This window comes from Seriola dumerili, unplaced genomic scaffold (genome assembly GCF_002260705.1).
Source record: "Seriola dumerili isolate Sdu_G_001 unplaced genomic scaffold, Sdu_1.0 BDQW01000226.1, whole genome shotgun sequence".
NCBI classification, from domain to species: domain Eukaryota; kingdom Metazoa; phylum Chordata; class Actinopteri; order Carangiformes; family Carangidae; genus Seriola; species Seriola dumerili.
Genome location: NW_019174481.1, coordinates 4359115 through 4380283, shown reverse-complemented (window position 1 = coordinate 4380283; position 21169 = coordinate 4359115). Strand labels below are relative to the sequence as shown.

The following is a 21169-nucleotide window of genomic DNA, read 5'->3' as shown; positions in this document are numbered from 1 at the left end:
TGCATTGCATTGTTATTTTCTATAAAATAAATGGAGTATCTGTGGTACTTCAAATAAACACATGTGAAGACTTTTTATTACTTTTTTTTGCAAATCAACAGGTTACATTATGTTACTCAGCGTTGACGAGCCGAGTCCGTTAGACACCAAATTTGTGGACTTTCGGAGAAAATTTTTTGGAAATTATTAAAATACAGAATTTAAACCGTGTCCCCGGCAGCATAGAGAGACCGCCATTGGCGGCCCTTCGGAAGGGAAAACTCAGAAAGGCTGGGGCTTGACATAAGTTACTCAGCGTGACGCAGTCCGAGTCCGTAGACACCAAACTTAGTGGCCGGGCGGGCGCGGGGGGGGAGGGGGGACCCCTTCTTCTGGGCGGGGGCAGGGGGGAAAAAAAACCCCAAAAATCAAAAACCCCCATTTTGTTTTTTGTTTTGTTAACATTGTTTTTTTTTTTTTTTTTTTTTTGTCCCCCCCGCCCCCCGGTAGATTTTTTTTTTGCGGGCGGCCGGTGGGCAAAACCCCCCCCCCACACACTTTTTTTTTTGTTTTTTTGTTCCCCCCCCCCAAAAAAAATCCCCCCTCCCCACCCACCCCCCCCACCCCCCCCCAAAAAAAAAAACCCTAGCTACCCCCCTCCCTCCCAAACCCCTCCCCAGATAACTTTTTGGGGGCGTTTTTTTTTGTGCACTTTAGATGATGATAGATGACCCATGGCGGCTCCCTTCGGAAGGAGGATCAGAAGGCTGGGCTGACATATGTTACTCACGTGAACGAGGCCGGGTCCGTCGACCGCAAAAATTTGGACTTTGGAATACTTGTTTCGTTGGACAGTTATTACACTAGATGTTAATGGTGTCCGGCCTAGCATATGAGTGACTGCACACATGGCGGCCCTTCGGAGGGAAGAACTGCAGAAGCGCGGGGGAGGACTATGTTACTCTGCCCAGTCGTAGACGAGGCCAGTCGTAGACATCAGAATTGTGGATTTGGCACAAACTTTTTTCCGTGTGTGACATTCTACACTAGTCTTAATGGTTGCACCTCAGCATATAGAGATGACTGCCACCGATGGGGCCCGGCGGTGCCCCCCCCCCCCCGGCACAGGCATTGCGCCTAGCAAGCAGAGCTAGCGCCCGCCGGCACCCCCGCACAGGCATTGCGCCCAGCAAGCAGAGCTAGCATGCCCGGCGGCCGCCGGCGCCCTCACCGCCCACCGGCCCTTCGGAAGGGGAGCGACTCAGAAGGCTGGGGCTGACATATGTTACTCAGCATGACGAGCGAGTCCGTAGACACCAAAACTTGTGGACTTTGACAAACTTTTCCGTTGTGACATTCACACTAGTCTTAATGGTGTGGCACTTTAGGATATGATAGATGATCCATGGCGCGCCCTTCGGAAGGGAGCGATTCAGAAAGGCTGGGGCTGACATATGTTACTCAGCGTGACGAGCCGAGTCCGTAGACACTCAATTTGTGGACTTTTGACCAAATTTTTTTCGTCGCAGCAGCGGGCCTCGAGAGACTCATTTAACAAGCATCCCTTCCGAAGGAGCGAGCTTAGGAAGCCTGGGGCTTGACATATGTTTACTCAGCGTGATGAGCCGAGTCTGTAGGACACACCAAAATTTGTGACTTTCGAGAAAATTTTTTGGAAATTATTAAAAGCACAGAATTTAACGTGTCCCCTGCAGCATATGAGAGGGAACCGCCATCACGCGCCCTTCGTGAAGGGAGCAACTCAGAAGGCTGGGCTGACCATATGTTTACTCACGTGACGAGCCGAGTCCGTAGACACCAAAACTTGTGGACTTTGGACAAACTATTTCCGTTTGTGGACATTCACACTAGTCTTTAATTGGTGGGCACTTTAGCATATGACAGATGACCATGGCGGCCCTTTCAGAATGGGAGCGACTCAGAAGGCTGGGGCCTGACAATGTTACTACAGCGTGCACGAGCCGAGTCCGTAAGACACCAAATTTGTTGGACTTTCGGAGGAAACTTTTTTGGAAATTATTAAAACACAAGAATTTTACAACCGTGTCCCCCGCAGCATTATGAAGACTGCCCACGGCGGCCCTTCGGAAGGAGCACTCAGAGGCTGGGGCTGACAATATGTTACTCAGCGTGACGAAGCCAGTCCGAGACACCAAACTTGTGGACTTTGGGACAAACTTTTCCGTTTGTGAATTCACACTAGTCTTAATGGTTTGGCACCTCAAGCATTATGAGGATGACCGCCCATGGCGGGACCCGCCGGTGGCCCCCCCCCCCCCCCAGGCACAGGCATTGCGTAGCAAGCAGAGCTAAGCCGCCCGCCGGCCCCCCCGGCCACAGGCATTGCGCCCAACAAGCAGAGCTAGCTGCCCGGACGGCCCCGCGGCGCCCTGACCCCCACCTGGCTTCGGAAGGAGCGACTCAGAAGGCTTGGGGCTGAACCATAATGTTACTTCAGCATGACGAGCCGAGTCCTAGGACACCAAACTTGTGGACTTTTTGGACAACTTTTTCCGTTGTTGACATTCACACTAGTCTTAACTGGGTGTGCACTTTAGAATATGATAGATGATCCGATGCGTCCCTTCGGAAGGAGCGACTCAGAAGGCCTGGGTGACTAGTTACTTTACTCAGCGTGACGAGCCGAGTCCGTAGACAACCCAATTTGTGTGGACTTTTGACCAATTTTTTTCGTCGCCAGCAAAGCGGGCCTCGGAAGACATTTACAAGGCATCCCTTCCGAAGGAGCGGACTTAGAAGCCTGGGGCTGACATATGTTACTCAGCGGTTGATGAGGCCGAGTCTGTAGACACCAAATTTTTTGGAACTTTCGAAAAAATTTTTGGAAATTTATTAAAAACACAGAATTTAACCGTGTCCCTGGCAGCATAATGAGAGACCGCCCTCGGCGGCCCATTCGGAAGGAGCACTCAGAAGCTGGGCTGACATTGTTAGCTCAGCGTGACGAGCCGAGTACCGTAGGACACCAAAACTTGTGGACTTTTGGACAACTTTTCCGTTGTGACATTCACACATACTAATGGTGTGAACTCTCAAGACTATGGAGATGACACGCCATGGCGCGGTCCCCGCAGGATCCCCAGCAACACTCCCGCCCGCGCAGCCCATTCGCACAACCAGAGCCTATCCGGCGGCACCGCGCCGACTCCACGCTTCGGAAGGGCTGACCGAGGCTGGGCGACATATGTTACTCAGCTGACGGAGCAGAGTCCGTAGACACCAAATTGTGGACTTTCGAGACCAAACTTTTCCGTTGGACATCCCTACTAATGTGTGACTTATACACGATTTACGTCCCCCAGCAATGAACGCCCAGGCGGTCTCGGAGATAGAGCTGATCACGTACTGGGACGGCCGCCTATACACTGTCTGTGGACAATCGTGGTAGCAGGTGCCTAGCATATAAGGGCCCCATGGCCCCCCCCGAAAGCATTCGCTAGAAGCGGCTAGCCGGACATGCGCCAGAAAACAGATACCGCCCGGCGCCGCCTCCGCCCGCCTTCAGACACTAGCGCGGCTATTGTACTAGCGTGACGAGCCGAGTCCGTAGACCCTCAATTTGTGGACTTTTGACGCAAAATTTTTTTCTGTCGCAGCAAGCGGGCCTCGGAGACATTTAACAAGGCATCCCTTTCCGAAAAGGGAAAAAAGCGACTTAGAAGCTGGCGGCTGACATATGTTACTCAGCGTGATAGCCGAGAGTCTGTAGACACCAAATTTTGATGGACTTTCGAGAAAATTTTTTTGGGAAATTATTAAAACACAGGAATTTAACCGTGTCCCCTGGCAGCATATGAGAGACCGCCCATCGCGCCCTTCGGAAGGGAGAGCACTCAGAAGGCTGGGGCTGACATAATGGTTACCTCAAGCGGTTGATGAGCCGCAGTTCCTGTAACCCAAATTGTGGACTTTCGAGAAAAACTTTTCTTTGATTATTAACACAGAAATTTAACGTGCGTCCCTGGCAGACTACATATGAGCAGCGCATGACCCATGGCGGCCCTTCGAGAGTGGAGCGGACTCAGAAGGCTGGGGCTGACATATGTTACTCAGCGTGACGGCCGAGTCCGTAGGACCAAACTTGGGAACTTTGGACCAAACGTTTTCCGTTGTGACATTCACACTAGTCTTAATGGTGTGCACCTAGCATATGAAGCATCGCCCTGCGGCCTGGGTCCCCCCCCGCAAGGGCGTGAAGGTCAGACAGCTAGACCGCGCAGCGCCGAGTCCCCCGGACACAAGATTTGTGCACTCAGCAAACTCTTTTGGAACTTTAAAACTGCACAGAACCGTGCCCCCCGGCGCCCATGAAGACCCCACGCGGCCCTTGGAAGGGAGCAACTCAAAGGCTCGGGCTGACATTATGTTACTCAGTCTGACGAGCCGAAGTCCGTAGACCACCAACTTGTGGACTTTGGAACAAACTTTTTCCGTTGTGACATTCACACTAGTCTATTGGTGTGCACCTATTAGCATATGAAGATGACTCCATGGCGGCCCTTCAGAAGGGAGCGGATACTCAGAAGCTGGGGCTGACATATGTTACTCACGTGCGAGCGACCGACCCTTTGGTCTTGAATTGTCCAGCACGGCTGAGATTTAGGCACCCTCCGAGGAGATTAAACCTGCTGCAATGTACTCACTAAGTCTGTAGCAAAGTTGATCGAGAATTTTTTTGGAAATTATTAAAACAAGAATTTTAACCGTTGTCCCCCATGGCAGCATATGAAGAGACGGCCCACGGCGGCCCGCTTCGAAGGACAACCAGAAGGCTGGGCTGACAATGTTACTCAGCGTGACGAGCCGAGTCCTAGCACAAACTTGTGGACTTTGGACAAAACTTTCCGTTGTGACATTCACACTAGTCTTAATGGTGTGGCACTCAAGCATATGAGAGATGACCGCCCGACGGCGGCCCGTCGCGGTGACCCCCCCCCCCCCCCCGGCAACAGGCATTGCGTCTGTAGCACAACTGTGGATTTGACAAATTTGTGGACCCAGTCCTAATGGACAGCATAAACGAGATGCCATGGCGCCGCCGGCCCCCCCCGGCACAGCATTGCGCCCAGCAAGCAGAGCTCCACAGCCGGCAAGGCATTCGCTCCAGCAGAAGCAGTGCCCGCGGCCCCCGGCCACCCCCCACCGGCCGCTTCGGAAAGGGAGCGACTAGAAGGCTGGGCTGACATATGTTACTCAGGCGTGACGAGCCGAGTCCGTAGACACCAAAACTTGTGGACTTTGACAAACTTTTTCCGTGTTGACATTCAACTCAGTCTTAATGGCGTGGCACTTGCATACTGAATAGATATCCAGGCGGCCTTCGGAAGCTAGAAGCTGGGACATGTTACTCCAGCGTGCAGCCGACGTGAACAAACTTTGGACTGGACTTCGTTTGTGAACACTAGTCTTAATGTGTGGCCTAAGCACTGAGAGTGCCAGGGCGCCGCCGTCCCCGGGCACGGCATGCGCCAGCAGAGCTACGCATGCGCGCCGCACAGCTGGCCAGAAGATCGCGGCCCGCCCCTCCACCGCCTCGGGACGACTAGGGCTGGTGATGTACTGCATGCGGTCGTAGACAACCCAATTTGAATTGACATTTTTCGTCGCAGCAAGCGGGCCTCGGAGGGACGTTTAACGAGGCATCCCTTCCGAAGGGAGCGACTTTAGAAAGCCTGGGCTGACATATTGTTACTAAGCGTGATCGAGCCGGAGTCTGTAGACACCAAATTTGTGGACTTTCGAGAAAAATTTATTGGAAATACTTAAACACAGAATTTTAACCGTGTCCCGCAGCAATATGAGAGACCGCCATGGCGCCGCTTCGAAGGGAGGCGACTTAGAAGGCTGGGGCTTGACATATGTTACTCAGCGTGACAGAGCCCGAGTCCGTAGACACCAACTTGTGGACTTTGGACAAACTTTTCCGTTGTGGACATTCACAACTATGCTTAATGGTGTGGCACTCAGCATATTGACAGATGACCCATGGCGGCCCCTTCAGAAGTGAGCGACTCAGAAGGCTGGCGGCTGACATATGTTTACGCAGCGTGACGAGCCGAGGTCCGTAGCACCAAATTTGTGGACTTTCAGAGAAACTTTGTTTGGAAAATTATTAAAAACACAGAATTTAACCGTGTCCCCGGCAGCATATGAAGAGACTCCCACGGCGGCCCTTCGGAAGGAGCAATCAGAAGCTGGGGCTGACATATGTTACTCAGCGTGACGAGCCGATCCGTAGACACCAAACTTGCGGACTTTGGACAAGACTTATTCCGGTTGATGACATATCACACTAGTCTTAATGGTGTGGCACCTCAAGCATATGAAAGAGATGACCGCCATTGGAGCCCCGCCTGGTGTACCCCCCCCTCCCCCGGCACCACCGCTAGCAGCAGAGCTAAAGCCGCCCGGCCGGCCCCGGACAGGGCCCATTGCGCCCAGCAAGCAAGCTAGCTGCCCGGCGGCCGCCGCGCGCCCCTGACCCCCACCGGCCCTTCGGAATGGAGCGATCAGAAGGCTGGGCTTGACATATGTTACTCAGCAGACGAGCGAGTCCGTAGACACCAAACTTGTGACTTTGGACAACTTTTCCGTTGTGACATTCACACTAGTCTTAATGGTGTGGCACGTTTAGCATATGAAGATGATCCATGGCGCCCTTCGGAAGGAGCGACTCAGAAGGCTTGGGGCTGACCATATGTTACTCAGCGTGACGAGCCGGTTCCGTAGACACCCAATTTGTTGACTTTTGACCAAAACTTTTTTTCGTCGCAGCAAGGCGGGCCTCGGCAGACATTTAACAAGGCATCCCTTCCGAAGGAGCGACTTAGACAGCCTGGGGCTGACATATGTTACTCAGCTATGATGAGCGATCTGTAGACACCAAATTTTGTGACTTTCGAGAAAATTTTTTGGAAATTATTTAAAACACAGAATTGAACCGTGTCCCTGGCAGCAATATGAGAGACCGCCCATGGCAGCCTTCGGAAGGAGCGAGCTCAGAAGGCTGGGCTAGACATATGTTACTCAGCGTGACGAGCCGAGTCCGTAGACACCAAACTTGTGGACTTTTGGACCAAACTTTCCAGTTGTGGACATTCACACTAGTCTTAATGGTTGGCACTTTAGATATGACAGATGACCATGCGGCCTTCGAAGCGGAGCGACTCAGGAAAGCTGGGGCTGACATGATGTTACTCAGCGTGACGAGCCGAGTCCGTAGACACCAAAAATTTGTGGACTTTCGAGAAAACGTTTTTTGAAATTAGTTTAAAACACGATTTAACCGTGTCCCCGGCCAGCATCATGAGAGGGACCGCCCATTAGCGCGGCCCTTTTTGGAAGGGAGTAACTCGAAGGCTGGGCTGACATATGTTACTCACGTGACGAGGCCGGAGTCCGTAGACACCAAACTTATTGGGACTTATGGACAAACTTTTCCGTTGTGACCATTCACACTAGTCTTAATGGTGGTGGCACCTCAAGCATATGAGAGAATGACCCATGGCGGGCCCGCCCCAGTGCCCCCCCCCTCCGCGCACAGGCCATTTGCGCCCAGCAAGCAGAGCTAGCCGCCCACCAGCCGCCGGGCCACAGGATGTGCCTCAGCAAGCCAAGCTTAGCCGCCCGCGCGGCCCGCGGCCCCGCCCCGCCCACCGGACCCTTCGGAAGGAGCGACCTCAGAAGGCTGGCGGCTGACATATGTTAACTTCAGCGTGACGAGCCGAGTCCGTAGACACCAAACTTGTGGACTTTGGACAAACTTTTCCTTGCTGACATCACACTAGTCTTAAGGCTGTGGCACCTCAAGCATGATGAGAGATGACCCATGGCGGGCCCGCCAGTGGGCCCCCCCCCCCCTGGCACAGGCATTGCGCCCAGCAAGCAGAGCTGGCCGCCCGCCGGCACAGGCATTCCCAGCCAAGGAGCTAAGCCCGCCGCCGGGCCCGCCGGCGCCACCGCCCCCCCCACCGTCCTTCGAAGGGAGCGACTCAGAAGGCTGGGACTGACATATGTTACTCAGCAATGACGAGCCCGAGTCCGTAAGGACACCCAATTTGTGGACTTGTTGACAAAATTTCTTTCGTCGCAGCAAGCGGGCCTCGCGAGACGTTTAACGAGGCATCCCATCCGACAGGAGCGACTTAAGAAAGCCTGGGGCTGACATTATGTTTACTCAGCGTGACGAGCCGAGTCCGTAGACACCAAATTGTGTGGACTTTCGACGAAAATTTATTGGAAGCATTATTATAAACACACAGATATTTAACCGTGTCCCCCCTGCGCAGCATATGGGAGAGCCCGGCCCATGGCAGTCCCCTCGGAAAGGGAGCGACTTAAAGCCTGAATGGGCTGACATATGTACTCAAGCGTACGAGCCGAGTCCGTAGACAACCGAACTTGTGACTTTGGACAAACTTTTCCGTTTGGACATTCACCACAGTCTTAATTGGTGGCCACCTCAGCATATGAGAGATGACCCATTGGCGGCCGCCGGCGCCCCCCCCCCCCCCGGCACAGCCATTGCATTGTTATTTTCTATAAAATAAATGGAGTATCTGTGGTACTTCAAATAAACACATGTGAAGACTTTTTATTACTTTTTTTTGCAAATCAACAGGTGGTGCCAAAGCCAAACGAAGGGCAGCTACAACAAATTATCATTGTAATCTCCACAATAATACTGGTTGTCACCCTGGCCCATATCATTTCCTGTTATAGACTAACCTCGGCCCCCCATCTCAGAAAGGAAAGTTGATGTGGCCCCCACTGAAAAACGTTTGGGGACCGCTGATTTAGAGGATGGGGACACCGGGGAGGAAGTAGTGCTGATTACTGCTTTCTATTAAACAACATCTGTACATTTGTGAAATTGTGTGTGTGTGTGTGTGTGTGTGTGTGTGTGTGTGTTTGTGTGAATAGGTGGAGTGTGTATACTGTGTTTGTAACTGAGGGATGAAGCGAGGATCAAAGCTGCATCACTGGAGAGACGAGAGCAGGAGGGGGAGGGAGAGAGAGAGAGAGCTCAGGGGGGGAGAAAGATGGACAGAAGCGAAGTAAAGGAGAGACACAAGTGAAGGATAAAATGAGAAGATATTAGAAAGGCAGTGGGAATGACAGACTGCTGGGGGGGGGTACATCTGAAGTATGTTTGCGCCACTAGAGAGCTACATTTTGAGATGGTGAGAAAGATAGAGAGAAAGAGGAGGAGGAGGAGGCTTGAGAGAGAAAAGGAGATTGATGGAGGGAGGAGGAGAGCCAGCGGGAAGGAGAAGAGAGAGGTGCAAGGAGCGAAAGATGAAAAGGTAGATTACAAGTGTGTTTGAAAGAGAGGGAGGAGGAGGAGGAGGAGGAAGGGCAGGGGCAATGACGGGCGGGTGATTGCACTGTTAGGTGCAATAGGAGTGCCATGTTACCGGTCTGAAAGTAAGGATTGGTTAGTCTCTTCTTATGTTGTCCATACCTACTCCTTTTCATCTACTTCGTCTTATCTGTCAATCAGTCCATTTCTCTCCCTCACCCTGCTCTCATTTCACTCTGTTCGGCACTCTCGCTCTCTGCCTCTGCTTTTCTCTTCACATTCCCCATCTTCTGGCTCTCCGGCTTTCATTTCCTGTTCCGCTCTCGAAATTTACATTTGGATGAAAACCCCCTGTAATGTATTGAGAATCTGATGTATTTGCTGAGACCTGTTCAATGTGGATAGTGATTAAATTGGAATTGAAATAGACACCGCGAGTCAGCCATGGTTGAAATGATTTCCCACCAGACATTTGTAAGGTCCTTTTCCCACTAAATGCCAGCTGTTTAAACCATTTCCCCAATAATCACTAGACTGGATAGAAGTGCTGGAGTTTTTACCCATAGTTCATCTATTGAATCCACACAACGGACCATAGTTTGAACAGCCTGATAGAAGGGTTTTATTGCTGAACTATGAAATAACAATACACAGTGTGCCCTCCCAGTCTCTGTCTTACACTCATATACTCACATAGGCGCATGCACACCTCCCGCAGCCTTTGCCGGCAGGCTACTGAACAGCTATGCCTCATAAACAGGCTGATTTGCAGGCCATTCTGTTCTGTCCTGTTCTCGTTTAATAAAGTGCTGTTATGCTATTGTTACCGCAGGAGGGAAAAACATGAAAAAACGCTGAGAGCTCCTCAGACACAGCACGGCGCTGACAAATCACATCAGTTATTGCAGTGTGCGTGCCATTATTGCTGCGCGAGTATATATGTGTGCGAGCGTGTTGTGTTTGTGTGTGAAGTTGGTGCTTTTGTCCTCCTGAGGGTGCTTTGGCAGGCTGGCAGGTGCGAGCGATGGGAAGTTAGCGAGCGACTGGCACTGCCACTGATTCAGCAGATGGCCTTTCACTCAAAAAGCGCTCTCCCCTTTGGTCCTCACTTTCTCTCACTCCTTGTTAAACATGTTACAGCTTCTGCCTCCCAGCATCTGTGTGCGTGTGTGTGTGTGTGTGTGTGTGTGTGTGTGTGTGTGTGTGTGTGTGTGTGTGTGTGTGTGTGTGTGTGTGTGTGTGTGCGTGCGTGCGCGCGCGCCTCTATTTTGTCTGCAGTCTAATGATTCTCCATCCTTGCAACCATCTCCTTTTCTGAATAGCTGCAGGCTTTGGTTATATGCCAGATTCTTGTGTGTTCTCCCATGTTCATGTTTTTAATGTGGGAGTTTTGGTGAGCAGTCAGCATGAAGTTGTTCCATCTATGTGATGCCTGTTTTTTTGTTTTTTTTCTAAAAGATATATCATCTGCTATGCGTCTCAAAGTCTGCCTTTATGGAGCACATCTGTTGTAAGAGCTGGAGATATTCAGCAGGGATTCAAGGGGGGCTGCAATCTGTTAAAGAAAATGTCTGAAAATCTTAAAATAATAAGCGGTGATTAATTGGATACTTAGTGAAAATTAAGATGTACAATTCTTGCCTAGAGCCAGCTTTCTGACTACTTCTCCTACAGAGGTGAGATCAAACAAGAATTCCCATTGATAACCATCTTGCTGCGTGGTTGAGTTTTTATCCAAGATGGAAAAAGAAAAAAAAAAAAAGGAGAAAAGAATAGGGTGCGAGTTCCCTTTCCACAGACAGATTCTACAAGCCTAGTTTGAGAAAAACAACCTTTCCTGAGCAGAGTTTTGAATAATAAAGAGTGAAAGGCCGAAAGAGAAAGGCACAAGAAAGTGAGATGTCATAACGTGGCTGATTCGAGCAGAAAGACTTCTCAGTCTCACTAATAGAGAGCGGTAACAGCTCTACCTTCTTAACACAATAGCATGTCCTGTTGATGCGCATGTTTGCGCGCGTAAGCCCTTTTTACCTCGGCAGCATCTGCTGTGCAGCCCAGGGTTATTCTTAAAAACTTAATGACAGAAAAGAGGAGCGGAAGCGTGATGAGGGGAAAAAAAAAAGAAGCGGGGGGGGGGGGCGTTGATGAAAACATGCTGTTGAGAGAGCAGAGTTAAGAGGCAGTGAGTGAAAGAGACTTGTGAGAAACTGAAGAACACTAATTAAGTGTAAAACAGCTCAAAAATGTTGTGTGTGCGCCTGCCTGTTTGGATTTCAAAGAAGATGTGAGAAAGTGAAATTAAAAACAGCAAAGACCGAAAGTAAGAGAAATTGGTGAGTTTTTTTTTAGTTCGGATGTGGAAAGGGATTTTGAAGAATCCAATGCTTGGTTTTGAAGCACAAAATCGCAGGAAATAGAAAGAAAATCAGGAACAAAGGCACAAATAATAGAACCACGTTTGCCAAAGGGTGCTTATGGTGAATTTGGTGGAGGCAGATATCAGCCAATGCATTCTCCCTCCTGTGGGCGGTGTTGGTCTGTTTCTGTGATAATAGCACTAATAATCATTTGGCAGGCGAAAGATTCAGTCCACACCAATGTGAAACAAAACAGGCCAGCGTGGGGGGGGGTGCATACATGGATGATGATGACAACGCTGATGATGTGTGTAGTGTCATTAGATGGATTTGTATGTGTTGCTCGGATGCTGGTGCTTTTCAGTTAATGCAGCCAAATACAGCTTTGTCTGCAGAATGCCTGGAAAGTGGCTCACAAACAGTGCAATAACAGCAGCTAGTTGCCGCAGGTGCAAAACTATTTGACTCGGGCTTTATGCAAATGAGCAGATGTTGCAGTGAGACTGATCAAATGTCCTATAAACATCAGACAAATTCAAAACTGTTTTTTTTTTTTGGTTGTTTTTTTTTTTTTTGGCCCTGGTTTTAAAGTTTATGGCGCATTTAAATACATTAACGGATCGACGCACACGCACACACTGCACACACAAGCGCACATAATATGATCACGACCTAATCAAGTTGTGTCGGTGTAGTAACATCATTAGGGGAATTAGTTTCACACTGATCTGTTCGCAAATATAAAGATACACTTCTCTTAATGATACAGATGACATGCTCCTCTGCTTCTTCTTTCTCCCTTTTTTCATCCTCACACGTTTGACCTTTTCACCAGGTTGTTAAAAATTCTGCTACATTACACCAATTACCGCAGCCCAGCTCCAGACCTCACTGCCCCCCCCCTCCCCTCCCCTCCCCTCTCCTCTTTTCTCTTCTTTCTTTTCCTTTTCCTTTCCTTTCACTCCATTACCACTCTCTTTAATGAGCGGCAGCTAAATGAAATGTTTCCAAACAGGGTGTTAATGAAACATAGACAGATTTATTAGTCATAACTCTTCAGCTAATCATTTCCCCTTCCTAATAATTAGCCCGAGCTGAGTAAATCTTTTCACACTGTGGTCAGAAAGTGCTGAGCTGGTGCCAGACCAGGCCAAGATGGAGAGAGAGGTAGAGAGAGAGAGAGAGAGAGGGGCCAGAAAAAGAAATCTTACTCACTTGTGTTATTGAACGCTCCGTTAAATCATACATACATTTTTGTCAGTTTGTTTTTGGTTTTTTTTTTCCATGGTGTTTTGACTCTTAATTAATTATCCACAATCAGCTTTCATAGTTTATTAGCACCCCAGCCGTGAATGCATTTTGTTTTTCAGGTTGGAGAGTGAGGCTTAATTTTGCTGTGAAATAATAAGAGTGAATTTAATCCATTGATTTCATTCCCAGTAATTATTTTTTATTTAATAGCTTGATATTAAATGGAATCACCATTATCATGAGTAATGGTGTGAGCAGATACCCACAGCAGGGCGTGTGTGTGTATGTGTGTGTGAGTTTATCTCTGTGTATGTATGAGGTGGAGGAGGAGGGGGTGATGGAAGAGACGAGGATAGATGTGTCATTTCATTGTGTCATGCCGGAGGGGTGACTAATGATTTACTGATTTCATTTTTCTCGTCATTCTGATTAGCAGTGGGGAAAATAATGTGGGGAGACAGGAAATGAAAGAGGAGAGGAGAGGAAAGGAGAGAAGAAGAGAGGAGACCAGGAGGAAAGGAAAGGAAAGGAAAGGAAAGGTGTTTGCGTATGAATGACCCCCTCTGAGTGTTCCTTGTCTCAGAGTATATCAATTTCTACTTTGGTTTTCCAGCCAGCAGCCAGCCTCTAATCCTATAAAAGGTGGCCGCTCATATAAAACAAACTAGACGCTACCACCAGCTCAGAACTACACACACTTTATTAGCTCTTTTCATGTCTCAGGTTAGCGTTCCTCCAAGGTTATTCACTTACATGAAGATAAACGGCGTCCCTGCCTCTGTCACCAGCACATCACAGTCCACACACAACGCTGTTCGTCTTTGGTCCCTCCCTCCGGTGCTGTTTCAAAGTCTAGGTTCTGTCCCACTTTGTTTCAAGGTTATTCCACCATCCATATTTACCCCACTCTCTCTTTTCTTCAACCTTTAGTGCATGATCAAGCTTTTTATTCTGTCCTGCCATGGTTTCTGTTCGTTTGATCTCCTCTGTGCTCCCTCTCCCCCTTTTGTCACTATGTGGTCTCTGTGTTTTCCTTTTTCTACTCTTTCCCCTTGTCTCTTCTATCTTCCTTTTTTTCTTTTCTTTTCTTTTTTTTTTTGCTGTCCCTCAGTTTCGCTTTCTTCTTTCCCCTCTCTGGCTCAGATAGTGACTCCAGTGGCTCACCACACATTTCTGATAAGATTACTTTATTTGTGAACTTCAGGGTGCTAACAGCTTTGAATACATTACATCAGAGGATACTGTAGCATTTGTGTGATGTGACAGGGGTCGTTCTCTTAATTACACACCGCACTGTCAAGCTGCTGCAAAATAACATCAGAAACACTGGTTATCAGAGGAACAAGTACAAATCAGCTCAACTCAGGAAACGTCTCCCTCTCTATAGCCGAGAGTCAGACTGAAGGGGAAATGGAAGCAGCCATCTAGCCTGAGGCTAATAGACCAATAAATGAAGACTTGGCATAATACTGACAATATCAGGGAAAGGAGGAGGCCTGCTTTGTAACACATTTTGTAAAACGTTGAGAAGATTATACAATCGGGCTGATTCCCACTGTGTTTTCACACAGGACCCCCTGCATTTTGACTTTCCTTAGTCACCGTCAGACAACTGTATAGCCATTATGTTAAATATTTTATTTGCCACACGCTCGTATGTGCAGTGAATTTCAGGGCGGCGTACTCCTGAGGCTGTGCTAAAAAGTGTATATGCAATTTAATGTGAGTATTAAAATGCAAAAGTGCATATTGGACAGGTGTGCAGGCTGTTCCCAAGCAAGTGCTAATGTAAAATGTCATAGCTGTAAAACAAACTGTGCTATAACATGGTGTACATATCCGGAGTGCTACATGAAAATGCGCAGGGCAATGCAAAGGATTCAGAGAAAGACAATATGCCAGACAAGGCGGTGGATACACAGAGGACAGAGTCCCCCGTCCTGATGGCTTTAGGGTAGATGAGTTCAGTGTGCTCATACTGTCTCCCCAAAGAGGAAGTCTGAGTGATTTCATTCGTTCTAAATGGATATTTTGGCCGCTCTGACTGTAATATTTGCGTAGCATTTGTGGTTAGAGTTAGCTGACAGAAAGACTCAGTATTCGCCACATGTTCATGTGAGTTGACCTGTGTGCGCTCCGGTTTCTTCCCAGTGTCAAGTGGACTGAAAACTCCAAATTGTCTGCTCGAGTGAATTCGAGTGTATTGCTCTATCTCGTGTTAGCTTTGTGATGGACTGGCGACCTGCCCGAGGTGTTTCCTTGGTTTCTGGCCGATGCACACTGGGATAGGATCCAGCTCCTAGTTATCTTGAGATGGGATTAAGGGGGTAAAAAACAATGATTTGAAGAGCAAATGATGTTGGATCCTGCTTCCTCGCTGACTGCCTTCATCTTCTTTCTTGAGCTTACTGTTTCGTTGTGGTTTAGACAAGACGTTCTAGACGCCATTCTTTTTCTCTCTCTGCCTTTCTGCAGCCATACTGTTGACTGACACTCTTTCTCTTTGTCATCTGTCTATCGGCTCTCTTATCTTTTCTCTTGCTCTCCTTCAGGGTGAGCTATGTGCTGATAGTGTTGCACTTTGTTATTCCTTCTGAATCCTCCATCCACAAAGCCAGTATTCGACATCTCCATCCTTCTTGTTTCCCTTTTTACTCGCCATTCTGCTATTTAGTGCTCTTTCTTCTTATAATACGACCTCTTTCTCTTCTTCTTTATCTTCGGTTCCTGCCGTTGCAGCACAAATGCTGCCCCACCCCTCTTTCATCCCACATCCCGTATGTTAACCTTCGAGTTTCTATCCCTACGGCTGCCTCCCCTTCTCTCCTCGCTCTTCCCCTCCATCTGATTGCTTGTTAGTTGGTATGCAGGCTTGGACCCCCATTGTGCGTTCTTGCCTGTCAGCACTCTCTTTTTCCATCTCCCTCTCCCTCTCTCGGTTTTGTGTCTTTCGCTCTCCAGCTCCTAGTGTCCACTCTTTCTATCAAAGAAAGAAGTACAGAGAAAAAGAGAGCAGCAGACAGGGCCTGTTGGGGGATGGATAAATGGATGGAAACAGGAGGGAGAAAGAGAGGACATGTGGGTTATTGGACAAAGGAATGTTTTCACTTAAAGGAAGAATTACGAAAGAATATACCACCCGCGAGATAAAGGGCAGCAAGCGAGAGAGAAAGAGGGGAACACGGGGGTGGGGCCACGGGGACAATAATATATGGATGGAGTCCTATGAAGGTGGAAGCTTGCTAGCAGAATGACAAATGGGTCTCGAGTGACAGAGCATTATATTAAAAAGTAAATTGATATGCAAATGTGGAGTGTGTGGCTTTGGAGGACAGGGATAGCCTGTTGTCCTCAGTGAAGTGGAACAGAGAGAGGCAGAAAGAAAGGTGAGAGCCCGGGTGTGATACTGATATCGCAGTCCATTAACGTGTGTGTTTTTGCATGATTGGAGCAAGGCGTGTGTACTTTAAAATCTGCATACATCCGTGTGGGTGGGATGTGTATTTACAGTACGAGCCAGCAGTGGTATAGTGCAAATGGATGGCTGCTGAATGGCACAATGGTTTCTCCCACAGTGACAGATAGTGCCAGCTTCACAATGCAGTACAGCAGGATAAAGAAGCAGCCAGTGCCAATGCAAGGGGACCGTCTCATTATAAAGTTTGTGCCAGCTCCAGAACCTCTGAATGTTCATATGCTAAAGTAAACACCTGTGGCATCCAAATCAATAGCAGGCAGCTAGGAACACACCGAGGCTATGTGGTGACCAGAGCCATGTTTTCTGAAGCTACACAAAACTTTGAGATATGCCATGGCAACAACCTTGTCTCCAGCAAAACACATTCACATACCACTATTTTGTCAAACTCAAGGAAGACTTTGAAACGACAGACTGGAGCTTGCACTACATGTGTGAGATACATGTGCTTTTAAATTAATATTTTGTCGAGAAGGTCAATTACTCCCACCTTGTGCTTCATGTCAGCGCTGGCATTTTGAATGCCAATCTCACCACGAGGTCCTCAGTAGCAGTTCCAGAGCTTTCAATCAGATCAGAATCTTCCTCACCAGATGGAGTTTACACAGTTGTCAAAGAATCCCTGCCTCTCCAAAAACCTCTCACCCATATTGACGTAAAGGTTGAGATGGAAAGTTCTTTGCAAAAACTGAACAGTTTCATTTATATCTTGGAAACACGGAAGAGTTTATAGTGGGATGAAATAAAATATTGCTCTAGCCAGCAATGGCCATACGTTGATCAGAAAATGCTCAAAATATACAGAAGAACTGATCGACACAAATTTTGACAGGAAGAGGAAACAGTGGCTCATTTACATGGAAAAAAAAGTGTATAACTGCCATGTTACCAATCTCAAAAACGCAAACTCAACAACAAATGAAAGTCTTCCCAAGTCCACTCCTGAATGACAGGTTGTGCAGTTGCATTTAAGGTATTAAAAGTATAAAAATATCCATTTCACACAAACACACACACACAGACACAGCCGTGTGGGGGGGGGGGGCACAAAAGCCACAGCCATGTCAGGGTTTGTACTATGCTTAAGACTGCAGCGCTAATGATTCATGACACTTCTAACTGCAGAGGAGAAATGAGTCGCTCTGTAATTACTATGGAAATGTGTTCATTTCCCATCAGACACACACACACACACACACACAGACACACACACACACACACACACTAATACAGAGCCACCTCTAGCAGTGTTTCAAATGTGGGGTTTAGTGTTTTGCAGAAGGTGCACATATATGTGTGTGTGTCTCTGTGTGTGTGTGTGCGGGTGTGGGTGGGTGGGTGTCTACGCCCCCACGGGATTATCGCTCTTGGAGCAGAGGTGTGACCCATGTCCCCATTCCCCATATGTTCTAAACACATGCCCCAAAGCACTGTATGTGTTTGAGAGTGTGTGTCAAGGGGGTAATGATCGTCCCTTGGTGTTCGACTGGCTTGAGCCCAGCTGATAACCAGGTGGGGCCCACCAACTCCCCTTTCATAAGAACATTATGCCCCCTCCTCTTTATCCCCAAATACCAGCAATCAGTCCCTACCCTCATGTGAGAGTGTGTGTGTGTGTGTGTGTGTGTGTGTGTGTGTGTGTATTCCCATAACAGCCTATTGATGTCTGGGTTATACCATGCATTCAGCTGTGTAAAATCAACACAAGGATTAAAGACCAAATGACTGAGATTTACTGAGCCTGGCAGACCCCACCTTTCTCCATTTTTGTTGCTACGCGTGCTTCTCATTCTTAGTCATAAGACATTTCTCTGTTTATGCCTTATTCTTCTCTTTTATTAATTTGGTCTTTGTTTTTTGTCCTTATCTCATTTCTCATATGACTTTTCTTTATCAAAGGTTTTTTTTGTTTGTTTGTTTGTTTTCGCTATTTCCTTCAGTCTCCTTTTCTCTTCTGTCCTCCTCTGTTCTGCTTCCTTAAATCACATGCTGCAGATTCCCAGTTACTCTTGGCTCTAAGCCGAAATCAATTTGTCCTCATGATGGACAGACATACTGACTGGTTGCTGCTTTACCTGTGCAGCAGTCAAGGAGGATAGGATAAGAGAGGAAAAGGAGCAGAGGAGAGGAGAGGAGAGGAGAGGAGAGGAGAGGAGGCCACAGTATTTATGTCATGTTTAGTACCTCATTATATAAAACGGCTTTTACCTTTTATGTTTTTTGGCCTAAAATTTAAAAGAGCAGTAAATCACAGACAGTGTTAGTGGTGGCTGATTCGAGCTGAAGGCTGAAGCACAACAAAGTGAGGGAGAAAATACGCCGACACAAACGAAACTCCAAATCACACAAAAAAACACACACCCACACACACACACACACACACACACACACACACACACACACACACACCGGCAGTATCCTCCTGTCAGGTCTGTCAAGCAGAACCAGAGTTTAACACTTCCTCGCAGCTGGACGGCAGGATTGAGTTGATCAATTTGTCAATATTTTGTCTTGATCGTTGAACTGACCACCGCTGCAGGGTGTGTGTGTGCACGCAGGAGGGTGGAGAGAGGGCACAGAAGTGTGTGTGACCCATGATAATGTTGAAAGGATTGGTTAACGGCCAGAGGGGTGCTTAAATGCATAGATCTGCCTCTATAGGGACATCTGTGACACTCACACACACACGCGCGCACACACACACACACACACACACACACACACACACACACACACGACTTCACTCACTCACTCACTCACTCACTCACTCACTCACTCACTCACTGAACCTCAGGCGTAACTTCCTTATAGGGAAGTATGGGATTGACAGGTAAAACAGAAAGAGAGGAATAGTTTGTTACTTTTTCCCTCCTTGCTCATCTTAGACAGAGGAGTGGGGTGTGTACAGACAAAAGGAAATATCTGGTTGTTTATACACAAAGCTATTGGCTGTGCACAGAGTAGTATGGGATTTTCCTGGAAATATGATAGATTTACTACAGCAAACATTGCACATAAAAAAAACTGAAGAGTGTGTGATCGTGCATAGAGGTGCTATTAAGCCATGTTGGCGTCTGTATACTGGGAAAACAGTCGATACAGGATCATAACCCAGCTGTGCGCTTCTTTTTCAGGCACTGCGGATACATCAAAGCCAAGCAGGACCCCGATGAAGAGAAGATGCAGTTCCAGCATGGCCGAGGTAAAGACACAAACTCATACATCCATCCAAACAGAAACAGCACTCACAGAGACAAACACTTTTCATTTGTTGCAATCAAATATGCGAAGGTGTGGCTTTGATCTAATTTTCTGTGCGCAAATTCATCACTAACGTTATACCATGATGGATACAAATGTAGTGCATTTTGTTTTTGTTTTGTTTTTCAAATTCTGTGATTTATTTTTATATGTACATTTATGCTTATGCAAGCACCTCCGCACACACACACAACTTGTCTTTGAACCGAACTTCACACCCGCCTGCAATGACTCACATCAGTGCCTGTATTTATTGCTGTAAACAAATGACAGGAGGATGCATATTTTACCAGTTTGAACTCAGTTGAACACTCCAGGAGCAGAAATGACTGCTCATTTATTCATAAACAACACCCTCACACTCACTGTAGAATGAGAACTTAAACAGTCAGAGCTGCACCATATAGCACACACTACAGGAGTCTGTAGCATTCTCAGCTGAATAAACCACGTCATTTCACACTTTCTTGCACAATGTTTGCTGGCAGAGTTGAAGCTCCTTATGGGTGCCTGTTAAAATTATGACTTATTTTAACACCATTATGAACAAAGTAGTTATGTGTTTCATTATGTAATAATTCGTAATGCCACTCAAACGGAGCACCCACGCTCAAGCTCACATTTCAGCATGCATTCACACTGCACAAATGTCTGAGCAGGAATCAATGTCAGCTCTGGAGAAAACTACTTCATTCCCCTATTAATACTATTATCTATTATTTTTTTTAAATTGCACAATCATGTACCCAGCCAAAGCTGAATATGTTACAATACATTTAGCTTTTATCTTTCTCTCCGCCTTTCTCCACTCCAAGTTAAGCTCCCGGGCAGCAGGACCTACATCCATCCTCACACCTACGAAGATCCCAACCAGGCTGTCAGGGACTTTGCCAAAGAGATCGATGCTTCCAATATTCGCATAGAGAGAGTCATTGGAGCTGGTGAGTTGGCAGTAAAACAGCAGTGGGCTATATTAAAAACTCAGAAAAGCAGTAAAAATGTAACGAGTGAATTCAAATGACTTAAACTATGGTTCATTTTTAGGGATTCTTTGGAGTCATATTCGCACCCATGGACAATCCAGTTTATTTTTGGCAACTGAACAGTAGCACCTGTAAAATTAAAAAACATTGGTCATGTAAAAAAAAAAAAAAAAAAAAAAAAAAATCTGGATGCCATTTAGATTCAATATTAGATCTTATAAAGCTTCCAAAAACACGGATATGAGAGCTCAGATATTCATCAGTACAAGTTCTTTTTTTTTCCCCTGCAAGTTTCACAGTTTTATCAAACCTTTGTGTGTGTGTGCGTGTGTGTGTGTGTGTGTGTGTGTGTGTGTGTAGGAGAGTTCGGGGAGGTGTGCAGTGGTCGGCTGCGTGTGCAGGGAAAGAGGGAGATCTACGTGGCCATCAAGAGTCTGAAGGCGGGATACTCAGACAAACAGAGGAGGGACTTCCTGTCTGAGGCCTCCATCATGGGACAGTTTGACCATCCGAACAT

General features: G+C 47.5%; 1 protein-coding gene across 1 annotated transcript in view; it reads left to right on the top strand.

Annotated features, from left to right (window-relative positions):
• The window catches only part of LOC111228752 (ephrin type-A receptor 3-like), a 103528-nt gene that overhangs the window by 62293 nt on the left and 20066 nt on the right, over positions 1 to 21169 (top strand). The window contains exons 11-13 of the mRNA XM_022754774.1: positions 19543 to 19610; positions 20485 to 20610; positions 21013 to 21169. The exon at positions 21013 to 21169 is cut by the window's right edge and continues 29 nt beyond it. Coding sequence (XP_022610495.1) covers positions 19543 to 19610; positions 20485 to 20610; positions 21013 to 21169 — 351 coding nt within the window. The remainder of the gene's footprint in view (positions 1 to 19542; positions 19611 to 20484; positions 20611 to 21012) is intronic.